Here is an 18508-nt window from a genome sequence, read left to right as displayed (position 1 = left end):
GAAACGCTGTGCTGAAGAGCTGTGTTTCCTTCTCCACCATACCCACCTTCACTGCAAACTGGCATTTGGCTGACAATTTGTCATGCCTGCACAGACCCCTAACCCCAGCAGTGATGCAACTCATTATTATTATACATAACAGAGAGGTCTGCAAGGGCAAAGCACTTGTCCTTTTCTTGTCCTGCACATTGGTGCATGCTAAGCCAAATCAACTCAATTGGCACCTCCAGTCCATGCACAGCTGTGAAATTTAACCTTGACCTGCCTACAGCCCCAGGCACACGGCACCTCTTCTCAGTCCCATGACTGAATTTTGGGCATTGTCCTTCAGCATAAGGGCAAATTCCTCCCATCCACTTTGATTCTCTGTCATTCAATACACTGAATGGGATTTCTGAATATCTAACAACTATTTCTGGAACCAACAAATGAAACAAAATAAAGCACACATTCTCAAACTGGCTCTAGAGACTGAGAGGAACCATTAACTCCCCTCAAGCTTAGGAGAGATGTTTCACCATCCATCACCAGAACAGCTGGGGAAGGATGTTCTAAGTAGTATGAGCATCTCTGACAGAAACAGATGGACCCTGTTCTGATTTCACAGAATGATAAAGCTTCATGCAACCGTTGTACTATTGCTGATGAGACACATAATACAGTTTAATACAGAGCTCAGAATGAGCGTTTCTGAGCCATATGGAGCAAAAAGGAAGGAAACTGCTGGGCAGTGGTGGGTGGGGGTTAAAGAGAACAGGACACAGGATGTAAGATTAGTTTTGAAGGAAAGAAGGTTATGCCAAGACCGGGTGGCATGTCTACAATTGCCACTTGTTACCTTCTTTTCCTTGTGATGCATTAAAGTCCCAGGCCTTATGTCTTTAACATGTGTATCATTTCTGGACTGTTCAGCATGACTGTTTGAGTTTACATCCATAAAAGAGCACTTCTGGAAAGCCTAGGAAATAAATACTGCAGGTTATCAGGAGACCAAGAACTTTTACACAGAAATATCTGGAGATGACCAACTACAAAGAGAGCACTTGTTTTCAACAGTCACAGCTCAACAACCTTTTCTACAAACTGATGAGATAATAATAGAGATTTCAGACTATCAGATCCAGAGAACCAGGGCATCCCTTCCAGCCTCTCAAGACTCTAACATCCTGCTGACCTCAGTGCTTCCTGTAAGGAGGACAAGCTTGATTTCTGAATTTGCAGACAATGGAGACCCAAGGAGGTGCTACAGACTATCCAAACTCAAGTAGGAAGCCCATGACAAACTGGGGGCTTGTGACAGCACCTATTTCCTTGTGGCCAATAATGCAAGAGTTACATAACTCCACTTCTCCCACACAAACTGTTATTAAAACTTTAAACATGGAGATGTGCCTTTGTCACAGTCTTCAATAATGAGCCATAAATTAACTGTCCCATCCTGTGGGTTTGTGGGCACTGGCCTCCCACCACGCATCCTCCAGGGCATGGCCTAGACTTTTCAGCCATTTATTTTGCTATCCTCCTTTAGTTTCCTTTGAGTTTCTCTATCTAGCTGGCTCCCAGATCTGGAAGAGCAAAACTATCACTGCCACAATCACCGTGCAGTGCAGGCAGCAAATGTGCCTCACCAGAATTTCTGCAGCCTCTACTGGCACATGGCCTGCCTCCAGTGAGCTGTGCAGGGAGCACACAGCAAAGAGGGGAGAGTGCTCACAGGAGTCAGGGACACCACGACATGCAGTAAGATTCTATTGTTGTACCATGTATTAGGGAAATTATTTGATTCCTGGCAACTCATGGAATTAATAGCCCTGATTACAGATTAGAATCAGGCCTGTTCTTTAAATACTGTATTCTTCATATATATTGCATGTTTATGCAAAATCAGAAAGGTAAGGATAACAGAAAAAATCCAGTGCAAAAAAATCAGGATGTAGACTTTCTTCTGGTTTTCCACTACATGCTATTTGTATGTGTTAACAGACCAGAGTACCTAAGATGACATGAAACGAATAGAAAAAATAGTCTCGCTCCTCACAATAGAGCATATGGACTTTTCCCCAACTTACCCATTTGTGAGACCAGTGATGTGGGTTTGAGTAAAGCATCCTCAAAGTCCTTCAGACTTTAGAGTGTCAAAAAAGCTATTTCCCTTTGGTATTTTTTATCACCTTTGATCTGAAATATCTATAACAGTCTCCTAATAGTTTGTGCTACAGCCACTGATTATTATGATGCCTTTTCCTGCTACATTAAAAATCTTCACATTGCACTCAAATTTCTTCTGAAACTTCATATTCTTAACAGGCTTTTCAGATGGGAGACACATGGATACTTAGTCATGGAGGCAGCAGCACAGTGTGGATCTCACTGATCTGGTACACAGACATAAAAACACGCCAGGTTCTCACATCTACTCCTGAAGCAGACACAATTTTGTGGCAACATCACTGACCTGGAAGCTTCTGCAACTTGTTACTGCAAGTCCTGTTTCTTCCCAAGGCATGAAGTTGTGGCCTGGTCAATATGTTGCTGCTTCTCATGTGGACTTTTTATTCAGCAAAGATCTATGACCATTAAGTGATTGCTATCATGTCTCTGCTGTCATACTTCACTGATCTGAATTAAGATTGTTTACACAGTAAGGATTTTAAATGTATTTCCAGGCTTTTGATGTAAATGCAGAGAGATACTGTGCCTGTTGCTGCTTCCTATGAGACCTGTCATAGCAGCAACACCTGCATCAAGGTCAGTGATTTTAAAAGCAGACAGGTCTCATTTATGCTGCCAAAGGGGTTTTTGGTATACTCTGAGGTGCCAGATTTTTATAAGAATGTTGTGTGATGTTTGATCAAATGCCTTACCAAAATGTTTATAGGTATACAATTCAGTTTAAGCAGTCAAACCTGTTACTTGATCAAGAGTGTTGCTTCTTTTGACAGCTCTCTGCTCCATTACATTGTGCTCACTGGCATAACTGTTTATGTCTGTCCTTCAGTTCTTCAATGACTGAATTCCGTATCTCATTTTCCATCTTTTTCCTATGACTGACATCAAACTAATGAGCACGTAGCTCTCAGATCAGGCAATTTGCCCCTTCTATAACATGTTAAGCTTCTAAAATATACCTGGTATTTGGTATTGGTTTGAAATGAGTATTGCTAGCCCACAAAGCTAGCATTTAAACACCCACTCCCTGCTGAATGCCATTCCCATGTCTATTTCTCCTCCTCAGCTTCCCTCAGCCACCCTTTCCATACCTTACCCTTCACTTCACTGTCCCCAGTTGCAAGGCAGAGGTTGCTTTCCTAGAGACAGAGATGCTGTGACAGTTTCTGTGTCCCCAGCTCTGCTGCCTCACTGGTCATCAGCACACGGGGGGGATAAGGGTGAACTTCTGCTCCCACTCCTGCAAACCAGCACTGGTGGGTGAGAGCTGAGGGATGGAGCAGGGTGCACCCCTCAGACCTAACAGTTACAGCCCAGTGCCACACACCTCCTGTGCTCTGAATGCTCCCTGGGTGGCACCAAGCAGCAGGTGGACACCAGGGATCATCTCATGTTGTGACAGCCCACACACCTCCTGTGCTCTGAATGCTCCCTGGGTGGCACCAAGCAGCAGGTGGACAGTGCTCACGTTGCAACAGTGCTCTAAAATACCAGAAGTTACAGCCAGCTAGGCTGATCCACACCTCCCTTCCTCATGTGGGCATGGAAGAGGGCAGAGGGTGCCCCTGGGAAGCTGGGGCTCACTGATGGTAGCTGGAATAGTTGGCATTTACTGCAGCATTTTCATCACTGAACTGTCCTATGTGATGTCAAGTGAAGGACCAGCAAGAGAACACTCCTCTATGCCACTGGCAGAGTGATGTACCAGTTACACCCCACCAAATGGGCAATGTCTCAGTGTTCAAACATTCTGGGAGACTCTGGACCATAGCACAGCCCACCCGGAGCAGACCCAGTTATTCTCTGTTCCCACCAAAGACAGCACACATGGCAGAGGCTCTCAGCACCATCCCAGTCTGGTCCTTGTGAGCAACACTAGGCCAGGGACAACCACACTGAATGCACAAAAATGTTTTACTTGTCCCACTTCCATGTGTAGGCTTCTCCAGTGGCAGCTACTGCATTCTTAACCACTGTCTCAGCTGCAGACATCTTGAACAAAATTTGGTAGTACTTCCAAAAACTGTACCACTCAGTGCAACAAAGTGGTCGTGGCTGAGGCTAGCAGACCTACTTTCCTTCATGTTCTGAGCTAGAAACTGCACTGAGGCCCTAGAAGTGGTACTGGGCACAGGTGTCCCCATGTGCAACCCAAAAGGCATACCTGTAATTCTGCCATTATTTTATCTCCTTCCTCTTCCTCTTCATCTTTTGCAGCTGGTGCTACAGCGTGCCCTGTGCTCCGAGACAATGCCTGGTCCTCTTTAGGGGCTTTGGATTGTGCTGTTTGCCCAGCATCTTCACTGCATTCCTACAAGGGGATGAGAAGCACAGACAGGTAACACAGCTGAACCCTCCTGATGCAAAGTAAACACCCAAAAATTCAACACTACTGCAACTCTTCTCCTACAAGGTCCCTCTTCCTGCTACTTCACCAGTTCAAAAGCAACCAATATTGCTGATGTGATTATATGTTCACAGATTAAAAAGCTTCCTAAATTGGACTTCCTACCACTTCCTTCCCCAGAACAGATGGGGAAAACAAGCCCAAAGAAACTAACTTGCAACATTTCTGTAAAAACACTCTCAAATCTGACCTGATCTTCCCCATCTGTTTAAGGCATGCTTTTTTTTTTTATTTTTAATCTTCTTACCACTCTAAATGAATGCAGTCTGTGACTTGCCTGCTGCATTGCTAGGAGATAAGAGCAGCACGACTCCTGTAAACAGAACTGATCACATCTTACTTGCTCATTTGGCCTAACAGAACTGCATCCTGGTGAGCAGTTTCAGTAGCTCTCCAGGACACATCTCTGCCTCTACTTATTTTGTGGTTTATAGGCCCAAGCCTGTGCCTTGTCTCTTTGCCAACCTCTCATCAGGAGTTTGGCTGCCTAGAGTATGAATCACTGAACCTTGAGAGCAGCAGCCTCTTTCCTGGCTGTGTAGATGACATCTCCTGATCTCGTTGTGGTCAGTCCTGACCCTGGCAGGTAACTGCGCCGTGGAGGTGGAGGAGGTGGAGACTTGGTCAGCTTCTCATTATCCTGTTCTCCATCAGGAGCTTCTTCTGCAGGCAAACACAGCAGCACAAAGTAAGCACAGGTGAAGGAGATGAAAACAGTATCTGCATACCTGCCTCAACTGGAAAGGAAAAAAATGTCTTTAAAGGTTTGGTTGCTGAATATATGAACAGAAACACGTTTGGTATTCAAGTGTAACTGCCCTGAATGAAAGGAAACAGTGCTGTACTTGCACAGAGAAACGGGATCACTTCCCCCAGAGATTTTCAGCAGAACTCCTGTCCTCTAGGCCACTGTATCTGGGTGTAGCCATCGGTACAAGTGGGACAGCAGGGCGCACGTGTGAAGGAGCATGTGAGGCACAGGTTCTGGGGCTGCTTACAGACAGGGCCCCTCAGCCTCCTCTGACAGCAAGGCCACTGACATGGATACGATGAGACACCAGCCTGGAGGCTTCTCATTGTTCTCAGCAATTCTGAAGCAATCAGCACACTTTCTGCTCTGCCTGGGAGGTGCTGCTGGCAAGGTGCAAGGAGCTGAAGAGTTCTGTCCATCTCACATTGGACATAAATAGTTAAGTTCACACAAAGGCTGAGTGAAAATTCAAGCAGTACTCTAGAGATGCCATCCCTGCGTTTCAGTGAGTCCTCTCATCTCTGAGCAGGGCAAGGGATCACCAGAGGCAACTGCACTTGCTCCTCTTCTTAGGGAGCATTTGTTTTCACTTAACTTGCTATAATTCTAGGAATGTACAGTTTTGCCTTTGAATTACCATATAAAAGCCCTATGTATTTTTTTCTAAGCCAAAAAGATTCAAATACCAAATGAAAAAGCCAAGCAGAGCCAGCCCTTGCTTTATGAGGAGAGTCGTCCCAGAAAAGACCAGTTTCAAACTGGCATTGCCCCTGAGGATGCTGCCCCACCAGCTGCCCCTTCCTGCTCCCCACTGTCCCTGGACAGCATTATTTCCAGCAGCAGCATTACCCAGCTCATGAGCTGTCCCTGTGTGTTTCTGGTTACAGGCTAAGTATCATAAATATGGCAACAGCCACTGTTTTCACACTGCTGTTTACAGTGTTTGTTTCCAAGAGCAAAAAGAACAACCTTTCTGCAGCTACTCAATGTTACATAAACAGCTGGAATAAATATAATCCAGAAAGATAAAACATCCTGCTTTTGGGATTACCCAGCTGTTTAGGGCTAAGTGTTCCCTCTGGGGAAATTATTGCATAACTGCCCACTCCTGGGCCTCTGCAGGCTCCTCCAACACTCCAGCTAGCCCTGGGGACTGGATGGAGCCCTTGTCTGACCCGGTCTCATCTTTGTTTCCTTCTTAGCTCAAATGTTCTTTGAAGCTGCTTAAGCTTAAAGAAATGTTCAGTTGTATTATCTCCCTCCCTGGTTATCTGGCACTCACTTGCCAGATTGCAAGAAGAGTGAATTTCCAGATGCACTTTACATTAGACCACTTCTTTGGTCAACACACACCACTCAGTTTTTAATTACATCAGATGTACTTCTGCTGTAAAATCAGAGTAATTCTCTAAGATGGTGTTTAGCAGACTATGATGCAGGGCTTTTGCAAATCCTTATTTCTTTTAATGGGCACAACCCATTGCCCTCAAACTGGTAGTGACTCTGATTGCAAGAATTCCAAGTTTTTCTCACACTTAATGAGAGCAAGGTTGGATGAGAGACACAGAAGGCACAAAAAAAAATATTCTTACCATCTCTGAGACACTCATCCATCTCCATCCTCAAAATGGGAGATAAAACACAGGCAAGAAATATTGCCACTGAGTGTGGCAGGTGCACTGGTTATTGAAGGCTAATCCCTCTCACATCCCTTAGCTGGAGTCATTAAGGAGAGGCTGTGATGGGGTTTGCTCATGGTCAGTGCAGTGATGCCAGGCTGCACATAAAACTTCAAAGATGAATTTCTATTTTATTTACTAAACAATTATATTTCTGCAATATAAATGGGAAGGGAAAAAATTTAGAGGAAAAAACATTACAGGGGAGATCTTATTCTGGTTTTTATTTTTTTTCCTCTGGCAAATTTAAAGAGGGAGGAGTAAATGAACAAATTTAACTCATTAACCCTGAGACTGCCCATGAACAAAACCTACACATTGTGGAACCTTCTTTGGTGCCAAAGGGCTCAGCAAACAAAATGGGAGTTGTTTGTCACCAGCTGTTTCACTGAACTGCAGAATTTTTCAACAGGTACAGATAGATGGAAACTAATTGCTCTCACCATACAGACTTCCAGTTGTACCAAAATAAATCCAAAAGGTTTCAAAATAATAATGCCTGCCTTGAGGCAGTCTCTGCAGTCAGACAAACTCTCTTTAATGGAAGTTACTGATCACTTATCACTTGCAAAAATCAGGGCATTCTAACATATGAAGGCACAAAGAGAGATGAAGAAGACAATTTCTAATGTGCATGCTAGGGAAAAAAAATCACATTTTTCACAGAAGACTCGTAATACAAAGATGAGTTAGAGTCAAGACATTAAAGAAATATTTACATAGTCATGTGGAAAACTGTGTAAAGTGTGTAATTTTATTTTTGTGCTTTGCAGAGAAAAAAGAAGAGTTTCTTCACTGGAAAAGGCTCTGTGTGGAGTATGGATGAGACACAATCTGGCACACGACCTTTCTGGGTTCTGCAGTTGAGCCAACAGAGGGCTCTGCTCATTTATGGCCAAAGTTTTTTATGTATTGTATTGGTAGCTAGGTGGTCTGTCTTTTCTTATGCTGCTCAGTTTTCAAGTCTACAGCAGACTGGTACTGAACTTTTCATCCTCAGTCACAGAAGAGCTGAGTGGTATGTGAGATATTTAATCAGATATTAAGGAACAGTTTTGCTGTTCCTGTATTTATGTTACTATTGCAGGATTCATTATGCACAACAGAAGGCAAATGTCTCAATCTCATCAAACTTGTTCTTCAATCTGCTGGCTGCACACTGTGCAAAATTGTATTCTAGAAGTGGATTAGCTAACTGTGTGACTTAAAAACTTCTCAGTTACTGTGCTCTGCACTTTTTAAGATGTCACAGCTCACTGCACCCATATGGTACTTATTTGCACTGACTTCTTCTATTTATGCCACACATTATACAAGCTAATTGTGTTGATAGCCAGTAATCTCACTGAAGGGTGCCAGAATTCTAAAATTATTTTATGAGGTTCAACAGAATTTATTTTAAACATGTATGTTGCAAAACATCCAAGAAGCCAAAACTTGGCAGCATCAAAGGTACACTCAGAACAAAATGCTGTGTCTGAAAACATTCCTCCAAAATTCTATATGAATTTGTCTACACAACCCTAGGGCATTGATTTTCAGCTTTTTACCATGTTGGCATGCCAACACCTTGAGTGCAGCATGCAGCTCTGACCTCCACAGCTCCAGAAGGACAAAGTGGGATTAAACAAGGGCAACTGAATCCAGCCTCTAGGGAAGGGAGCAGCTGGCCTGGATGGAGGGACCAGAAAGGCTGGAAGTTCACAGTTTGAAGTCTGTGGGGCAGACTCCAGGTGAGCTCCAGGACATTATAAAGGTTTATCCACTGCCTTCATGATTGTATGAATGAAATGAAGAGCTGTTATTTGCCAAACTGGAGGATATTAGAGCTATGGGGAACTCAGTGAAGCTGGTACGATACCAGTTGAAAAGAGATGGAGGAAAGTTCCTTCAAAAGATGGGAGCTTGCTGCCACAGCAAGAGGATGCAAATTGCATAAGCAAGTATCGATGAACTGCTGGATAAAAGTTCCATAATGGATATGAAAAGGAGAAGATTTGTATATTCCCTTTAAAATCCTGTGGGGGTGCTGGAATACTACGAGCAGACTGCAGAAGGCAGCTGGGTTCTGTGCTCCCCACACACAGCATCTCCAATTGCCTGTCAGAGACTGAGCTGGATGGACTTGCAAATGTAGCTGGGCAAGAATTTTACAGCTGATATATGTTTGGCTAATGGGATAAATCCAAGGTTTGGCTGACACATCTTTTTTGCTCCTTGGATTTTGAATAAATTCAGACATGAGTTTGTATGTTAAATTGTGAAAGAAATAGGACTGGAAGGACATCTCACCCTCTTGCTACAACTAAGCAGCTCTACCTATATAATTCTAGTTCAGTGCTAGTCTAAACCATTCTGTCCAGTAATGGGGACCTTGCATCCTCCTCATTGCCTCACGCAGCTTCAGTGCTCCACTTTCCTTATCTTTATGAGGTTTTTTCCTAATGCCTAACCTGGATCTTCCTGCTTGCAATTGCCAGCTTTTACCACTGTTCTATCCACACACAGCAAGTTATTCTTGCTTTTTAAAGCACATTTTTGCCTATTGAGAGATTGTTTTGTCCTTCCTCAAGATCACAGCAATCTATAAACTGAAAACATTCTAGAAAGTAGGAAAAATAAGCTCTCCAGATATACAATTCTTTAGCACCCTTTACTCTAGCAAACCTTACCTGAGACTTCTAGCTTTTCTGCTGCATCTCCTTTAGGCAGGGCTGCTGGCTGAGGAGGCATCTCCAGGTTAGGAATGGACTTCATTATATTGGCCTGGGCCTCTTCCAAGAGCTTTTCAAATTCCTTTCCATTATAGTGATCAAGGTTTTGTCTTTTCTCTTCCCACTTCTTTTCAGCTTTCTAGACAAAACCAGTAAAGCATCTATTTATTTTTCTGATTTCCACTGTGATCACTTACTTAAAAATAAATTCAATGTGTAAACATACAGGTCAGTATGGATAGATTCTTTCAGTTCTAGTCAGCAACTAAAGGAAATACATGAACAGTAACTGCACACTGTTCTGACTTGTATTGTGCTAGGTTTGACACAAACACATGCCAGACTGACAGTGGCCACTGGTCACTAAAGGAACAAAGGCAAAATTTAAATCTGCCTTACTACATCACACTGGTGATTAAAGTGTTTGTCTGTAATAAGTCACAGCACTTCACCTCTGGGTTTTCCCACAGGAAACTACTGGAGCTTCACACTCTTTCACTTTTACTTCTCCATAACAAGGGATATAGAGATTTAAAGAGTGAACGAAATCCACGTATGCAAGTGTTGCCAGAGAATTATATGCTATTGGTGAAAAGGTATTCTAAAATTTCTAAAATAGAATTTTGATTTTTTTCAGTAAAGACAATTTTAAAAACACAGTTACCTAATTTTGGTTACATGTAATTTTTCTGTTGCATTTAAAATCACAGAATTATTTGGGTTGTAAGGGACCTTTACAGGACATCTAGTCCAACCATTCTGCAATGAGCAGGGACAAAATCAGAGGATATCTTCAGAAGTACAGTGTAATTAGGGGTTAAGCACATAAATCCCCAGAGTGCATTTAAGAAGTCCCACCTGCAGCCTCAAGAGTGAGACTGGGAGCTCAGACCCAAAGAGAGGACAGCTGGTTGAGTGGAATACACCATACCTCAATTGATACAGCTCGATTTCTGGTACTTGCACTGTGAATTTCCTCAAAGAAAAGGCTTTGCATGGTGGAGCCATTGACAGAGACCTGTGGTGCTGGTGTGGCTTGTGCGCGCTGGGATGCTGCCGTGGGCTCTGGGGGCGCCGGGGTGGCCAAGGGGTGGCCACTGGTGGGCACAGCTTCGCTGTGACTGCCTGCAGAGGGAGAGCCCTGGGCGTGGGGGAGCAGGGCTGCCGAGTGCTGGGACTGCTGGATGACAACAGGCGAGCTCTGCGCGTGATGGACGGTCATCGTTGAGAAGGGGACGACTTCTGACTTGACTGACTCGGATGGGACTGCTGCCAGGCTTTGCTGTGCGTGTCCCTGCGTGGGCTTGTGCTCCTCTTGGTTTTTCAGCGTGTCAGCTGCACTGGACTTTTCCATAGCAGAGTATTGCATGGCTTGGGATGGATCCACACCCCTCAGCAGTCCTTCTGTAACATGTCTGCCCAGCCAAACCGAACACAACAGCACATGGTCAGCACACAGGCCAGTCGTGAGCAGTATGCAACAATCAACTCTTGCAAAGAAAAAGCACCAAAGTCAAAACAATCAAAATAGTCGTTTTTTATTTCCCCGATGCCCTCAGCTGCATGATTTTATAGCTTTCTCTCAGAGTCAGGAGCTCAGAATTTTAAAGAGGCTACTCTAAATAAGATGGTTTTGCCTTCCAAGGTGTTTACAAGCCTTCAGTGATGTACTGGCAGTTTCTCACCAAACCAAGAGCTACAGTGGGTTGATTTTAGAGTGAGCACTAGAAGCATAGAAAAGTGAAGCTACATATAATGAGAGGCAGCAGTCTGGCATGTTGTCAAAACAGAGCTTCAAATGAAGGTTCTGCATCACATGTACTTCACAAAGGTCTTTCCTGTCAAGAGTGTGGGGTAGGATGAGCTGAGGACATAAAAAAGCAACTATTTCTGGCAGCAAGCTGCAAAATGTCTGAGCTTCTGAGTGTTGCAAGCCATCAAATGCCATGAGTTTTCCCATTTTTGAAACAGACTTTATGAGGCTTAATATGCAATTTTGCTGCAAAAAAATTGGTAAAACTTTGGTATGCATAGCTTATTGTTCTATTTTCCTTTGCAAGACAGGAAATAACTGTAATAATTTTTAAGAAAAGAAACTAATGTGAAAGGATATAGATGTTTGTCTGCATGGAAGAATAAGTGATGGCTCTTAGAAAACCTGTTACATAAACCATTTTAGCCATCTGCCAGTACTGCCAAATCCATTTTACATATGCTCCAGGATATATAGAATCACTGGCAACACTACATTCCTTAGCATAATGGTACTGACAATAGGTACATGACTTACATTTTCCTGTAATTGAACTAAAATTGAGACCACCACCATTGACAGTTTTGGGCAGGAATTAAATCCAATGCTCACTGAGTTAAATAAATCAGCAATCATTTGCTGTTCAGATATTCTGACAAACATGGATAAACACTGGCACTTAGTGGACATTAAGTTTCATCTAATATTTCAGCTTTCTCTAATGCACCTTCCTTGCAAAGAAGAGCATTCTTTCAGAAGGTGTGGGATACCTTTATCCACTTACACTACTTTCCTATTTTATTCCTTACTGTTACATTTTAGGGAATGAACTTTTCAGTGCCAGAGAATGTTTCTCTTAGCTTAAATTGCTGTAAATACCAAACGTTAATTAGCTCAGGTATGAGACTGTATGTTCTCTCATCCAGGCACTTCCCAGATCTGAAGTGCTGACTTGAGAGGCACCTAGTCTCAATTTTAAGATCTCAGTGACTGAGGCTGTCGGTCAGAGTGGACTCATTGCACAAGGCACAGGAAAGGCTAATTTGATTTCCCTTGAGAGAGCTCTAGGATTAATCTATAAATACTTAAAGCAAGCTGAATTTCTCAGATTTGCCACAGGCAAGGGGGAGACCACAAACCCAAAAGCTATTCCAGCCCAGCTTGAGGAAATTCTTTACGCTTGAAGAAAAGAAAAGAAATCACCTCCTGAGCATGGTAAGGACATCGGTCATGCTGCGCACGCGTTTCAGCAGGCTGTCCAGCTTGTGTGGCTCCTCCTTCAGGAACCTCACAGCTTCTACCTCAATCCTCAGGATCGCTCGCATTTTGTTTTGCAGTGTTGGGAACTCTCCTGCAAGGAAAACAATTGTGAGGCTGAAGAGGAAATTATGAAAGCCCTGGGCAGTAAGAGACGATTGGGTGAATGTCAATTACTTGAATTTCTGTCTCTCTCCAGAGGCCATGCAGCAAGCTCCCTAATCCCAGCTTTAAATCTTTTTGGAAGTGAAAGTTAATGCCTCCAGATCAAAGGCAAAACTGTTCTCTGTGGATAAAGGAAAAGAAAAAAAAGTAAAAAGGAAAAGTACATACCTTTTAGGGTAGCAACAGCTTCTCCCACTTGACGCAAAAGAAAGGCTCCATCTTCAACATCTTTCAGTGTAACTGTCTTGCTGGAAGCAGCAGAGTCCTTCTTCAGGTCTTCAACAAATGTCTCCAGCTCACTGGCAAAAGAAATAACATGGACAGACAATTTAAGCAGGACTTTCATATTGCAAGCAAATATATGTAAATGACTAGAGTAAACTAAACCAGAAACCTCAACGGTGGCACTTTTAGATGTGACACCACAGGCTAAACAAATGACAGGATACCATGAGGGGAGCTGAGAATGCTGGACACTCACAGCACAGGAACAGGCCAAGTCACTGATTTCTGTGACAGGCTGCAGATGTGCAGAGCATCTTGACCTCAGGGCAGCTGTGCTACAAAGGGCAGGTGGGCTGGTGAAACACAGGAACAGCCAGCAGCCCTCTGGGGATACAAGTGCTCAAGATAGACATTGTGCCACTACATCCAGTACTGGTTTGCACCTTGTGCTTTCTCTTTGTTGATGACATACAGAGAAATGCCCAACAGTTAAGAAACAATTCAAAAAACTGGCACCAAAGGCCTCTTGATACAACCTTATTTATCTGCCAGGTACTGCCAGACAGGACACAGGATCCTGTTTCTATGAATAGCCAGAGTGAAACAGTAAACATGCATTGTGCGCAGCTCTTGCTCAGCATTTGGATTTAAGAGTGAATCACTTTGGATGCTTTTTCCAACCACTGCCATTCTGTGCTTATCCCAGCTCCATTTGGTGCTTCCTTCTCACCTTTCCCAACATTTTTTTCCAGTCTTTTAATACTTCACATAAAATTTTGCAATACTTGAGACACATAAACTCTGGTTTTGTTTGGGAAGGAGCTACTTCTTTCCATCTGAGCTTGAGACAACATTGCTTTAACTGGAGTTTTCCACAGATACATAAAATTTTCTCAAAAAACCCCCAACCCTGAGATGCTTTTAGCAACTACACAAATACCCATGTAAACACCTTAAAAATATCATCTCTTGAATATCTAGAAGAAATTTACTTCTATTACGATACCAAATTTACTCACAGGAATATTCCAGGAAACAGTTTAATGGTAGATAGAAAAAAAACGCAAAGGAAACTCTGAACTGACAAATCAGTTACTAATTTGAACCTAATCTTGGGCATCATTTTTCACATCCATCAGGGATCAGTTTTGCAATTGCTGTAAGAGAATCAAGGTACAAAGGGATTGCCAGGAAGCCTGCCCTTTGCACCATCTCCAAGTCTTGCTTTCCACGTATTTCCCTTCCACTGCCATGCAAAGCCAATCATTTCCCAGACCCATCTCAGTGACATGGGGAAGAAAAGTAGGTGGCCAGTAATGGGATAAAAATGAAGACAATTCCTTACAGCACTATTGTACATGTAGGTCAGTTTAAATCAGAAGCACAGTCCCACAGAACAATCCATGGCAACACAACAATATTTCTCATACACAGAGGAACAGAAACAGCATCAGCATCTGAACATTAAGCATGCAGAGCAGAGAGTTAATTTCAATCTAAAACTAAGAACTTTAGAAACTAAAAAATTATTTTGAATTGAGAATCCTAAGTTGTGTCCGAACAGATCACAAACAAGTGGAGGTAAATGATCCTGGTCCCACTTTAAGACCACTTCTCCCAACGTCCCTGCCTTCAGAAAGCAGGGGGAGTCCCAGCTCCCCCCAGCACAAGCAGACTTGCAGGAAACAATCCATTGGACCACACGATGGCAGCAAGGGAACACTTCTAAGGGTGCTTTTCCAGCGGCAGAGGCTGCTGAAATGCAGGTATCTGCCTTTGCAAGAAAGGGCACAGAAACACTCCAGCAGGAACTGGAGGAAGAATGTGGCCTTCTGTCACTGTCACTAAGGCAAAGGCTCCTGCTCTGCAGGAGGGTGCTCTGCAGCCATGCATCCTCCCTAGTCTTCATGCCCTGGTACTGGCACTGAGGCTGGGCACTGCTGCTTTGGGAATCATGGGGTATCCCTTCTCCCTTTTCTGGATCAGCACTGGAAAAGAAGCTTCTCAAATATCTGCATCTACCCGGCAATAAAAGAGATAAAGAAAGATGCTTAAATTTGTTCATGGGTAGAAAGACCAGAAAGGAAAACACAGAACAATATTACAATGTTTGAAGGACTTTGAGGTGGCTGACAGTGGTCCACTTTCCCCTTTGCTCTTTGAGCAGAAATGGGAAGGGTCATCACAAACCCCTTTGATTCCATATACTGTCAAACAAGACAAGTGATCCTGAAATTACCCAGGGGATACCACATTACACTGCTTCATGCAGCTAACTGCAAGGCAAAAGAAACTTAATCCCTTAGGACCCAAAGCCTGAAACAGATTTGGTGGTCTCTAGAATTTCTTTTCTCTCACTGGGGAAAACACTTGGCTTTACAGATTTGCCTGAGCAAATTAGCATGACATGCACATTAATGCAGTTTCAGAAGGCTAATATAAACAATTTTTCTGCATCTATATTCTACACGGGGAAGCTGAGGCAACCCTTGTGCTGAGACCTTTCTTTAGGCAAAAAAAAGCCTCAGAGGATCTGCCTCAGACTGCAGTATCAGTAGAACAGGCTACAAAACAACTGACAAAATTAATGGTAACAAATCACCCAGACCAGATGGTATTTGCCCAGGAGTTCTATAGCAACTCAAGGCTGAAACAGCTGAACTATTAATGCTAAGCATCTAACTTCTTGATTAAAATTGCCTTGGAACCAGATTAGTGGAAAGTGTCATAAGTGTCATAAATTATACGAATAAAAATTTTTAGTGGTATGGGGATATCCTGGGAACTGTACTCTGGTGAGACTGACACTTAGGTGTAATGGATAGGTATAAAAATACAGAATAAAGAATCAATGAACAATAAATAAACAGGATAAATTTGCTGTGTTAGGTAGAATTAACATGGCTTGTGTAAAATGAAGGTAAGACTCAAATCAATAAGCAACAGAAGCATGGGGACAAAGTATACCACAAAAGGCTTTCAGCAAGGTGTTTGAGAAAAAGATTTCAAGAATGCAAAGTTGCCATGAGGAAATTTCCATGGATAAAACACTGAAGCAAAGATAAAGTTGCCATGAGGAAATTATTTCTTGGATAAAGCACGGAAGCAAAGATAAGGGATCAATGAACAGCTAACTCAATGAATGTACTTTGCTGGTGGGTTCCACAGGGATTGCTGCTAGGGTTGTTGCTTTTCAATATACTATAAATAATTTAGAAAAAAGGATGAATAATAAAACAAAACAAAAAAATCGCAAAAGGCCATTATATTATTCAGGGAAATGCAAATGAAAGGTGGCTGCAGAGGACTGCAGATGGACCATCTGGTACAAACTGACCAGAAAACACCAAAGATTAAATTAACTCCTAATACCTGTAAAGTGTGCTCATGAGAAGAGGAGATACGAAACCAAAATCAACCCCACCTAAAACCAAAACACTAAGGTTTTATATGCAGTGATGATCTTGGAACTGATGATCATCCATTGTGAGTGAGACGTTGGCTATTTAATGCAAAGCTCCTGTGGAACATGAGGACAGGGAGATCACACCATGCACGAGGTCACAGTGTGCCTGCAGCAGACAAAGCTGTTGCAGGGCTCTCCTGTCTCCCATCCCCACCCACAGCTCTGCACCAGAGTTAGAAAGGGCAGGGAGAAAGGCAACAGGATAATGAAATGTAGAGAAAGGCTTCTAAAAGAAGGTTAACTAAACAGTCTAAGACTTCTCAGGCTGGAAAAGGCATGAGTGGGGGAAAAGGGAGAGGAAAGGGAGTGTCTATAACATAATGACTAGCATGGCAAAGGTGAATATTCTGCTTTGCATTATTTAAGAGTCTGGGGACTGACTGACAGATGAACAATGCAAAAACAAACAAAAGAGATTCTTCTGATATACTTTCCCAATTATCTGCTACTAGTAGCCCTCCCAGATTGCTAAGTGAAGTTTTTTTTTCATGGAGCATGGTTATTATTATTAAAAAAAACTGATACTTTTCCTAACAAAGTATAAATTGTAAGGTACTATGGATTGTATCCAACTAAACAGATTAGATGTGGCTATAATTTAAACACTGTGCTTGTAACTCCCTTTATTAAAGTGTACAATATAGAGTGGTCACACCTCTAACATGCTTGTTATGACATAAATACTTCATTGCTCAATGTATCACAGCATTGTAATTTATCTTTCTAAAGACAAATCTTAAAGGTAAATCTTAAATCTAGTATCTATAAGTGCTATATATAACATCTCTAAATTAAGTCAAAAGACTAGATTAAAAAAACCCTACACATTTAATTCTGAGTGTGTATTTCACTGTCACAAGTGTACGTAAACACTAGGTTTAACAGGTTTCATTAGATAACCTCTGACAGTAATCCTGCTACAGCTGTGGCACACATGGGCACACTTCTGTTAGCACCACTATGATCTGTTGAGCAAGCTTTCTGCTTAACAGAATCCTTGCTTTGTACACCAACATTTCTGTTGTTCACAACATGAAACTGCCGATATGTTTATTTCCTTATTTCACAGAATCACAGAATGGTAAGGTTGGAAGGCACTACAGTGGGCCACCTGGTCCAACCTCCCAGCCCAAGCAATAATCTTCAGTTGCAGAAGGGAGGACTTTTTAAGCTAAGATCCACCATCTAAGAGTAGTAAACACACTTTTGTAAGTATTGCAGTAATCCTTAGGCTCCAGTGTCTCACATGGAGACAGTCTATGGAATTAGCCTTATGATTTAGGAAAGATCAAGAGGGTGACAGTTGAAATTCTAAAGAATGGCAAATTTTGTGACCTGTTGCTTTGCATTTGTTTGTATATCTGCAGTGGGACCAGTTTAGCTGTAAATGCCTATAAAGAATATTAACCTTTTTCTCAATAATGCCAGTGACATTTGATGGGTAATTCTGTGCTGTATGCTCTTACTATGAACAGCCATCAGCTGCTGAAATTATTATTGTTGTCACATGTGCTTTTCTTTCGGGCTCTGACCCTGCAAATGAGCAAATGCATGACAAAGGAATCTCATTGCACACAACTGATTGAAAAGAAATGTTTGTTTCTAGCATACCTCTAAAAGAGGTGAAGTAACATTTGAATGATTTAAGAAATTTTCCTGTAACTTTAACAAATGAAGTAGCAGAGAAGTAGCAGAAACTATGGGAACAGGAAAAATTCCAAGACCAGAAAAAAAATTCCAAAACAGACCCATATTGCAATCCAAATCCTGTCCTTAATGAACAGCTGTAACAGTGAATGCCATTGGCACTTTACCTCACTCTGTATCCATTTTACGAGGCAATGCCATAAACAGCCATCACACAAATTGCTCCCTCCATAGAGAACAGACAATCCAGGAACTTGGCAATGAGGTATACAGGA

General features: G+C 42.5%; 1 protein-coding gene across 16 annotated transcripts in view; it reads right to left on the bottom strand.

The window, feature by feature from the left end:
* KIAA1217 (KIAA1217 ortholog) overlaps positions 1–18508 on the bottom strand; it is a 354772-nt gene that overhangs the window by 6806 nt on the left and 329458 nt on the right. For 15 of the 16 annotated variants that reach the window (XM_039703559.1, XM_039703638.1, XM_039703516.1 and 12 more), the window contains 7 exons: positions 13064–13194; positions 12677–12824; positions 10652–11135; positions 9679–9859; positions 5085–5239; positions 4334–4480; positions 839–958 (listed from right to left, as the gene is read on the bottom strand). In XM_039703559.1, coding sequence (XP_039559493.1) covers positions 839–958; positions 4334–4480; positions 5085–5239; positions 9679–9859; positions 10652–11135; positions 12677–12824; positions 13064–13194 — 1366 coding nt within the window. The remainder of the gene's footprint in view (positions 1–838; positions 959–4333; positions 4481–5084; positions 5240–9678; positions 9860–10651; positions 11136–12676; positions 12825–13063; positions 13195–18508) is intronic. The other variant, XM_039703570.1, reaches the window with a different exon arrangement.

The sequence above is a fragment of the Passer montanus genome, unplaced genomic scaffold (assembly GCF_014805655.1).
Source record: "Passer montanus isolate IOZ18808 unplaced genomic scaffold, ASM1480565v1 scaffold10, whole genome shotgun sequence".
NCBI classification, from domain to species: domain Eukaryota; kingdom Metazoa; phylum Chordata; class Aves; order Passeriformes; family Passeridae; genus Passer; species Passer montanus.
This window is presented reverse-complemented; position numbering and strand designations above follow the sequence as displayed.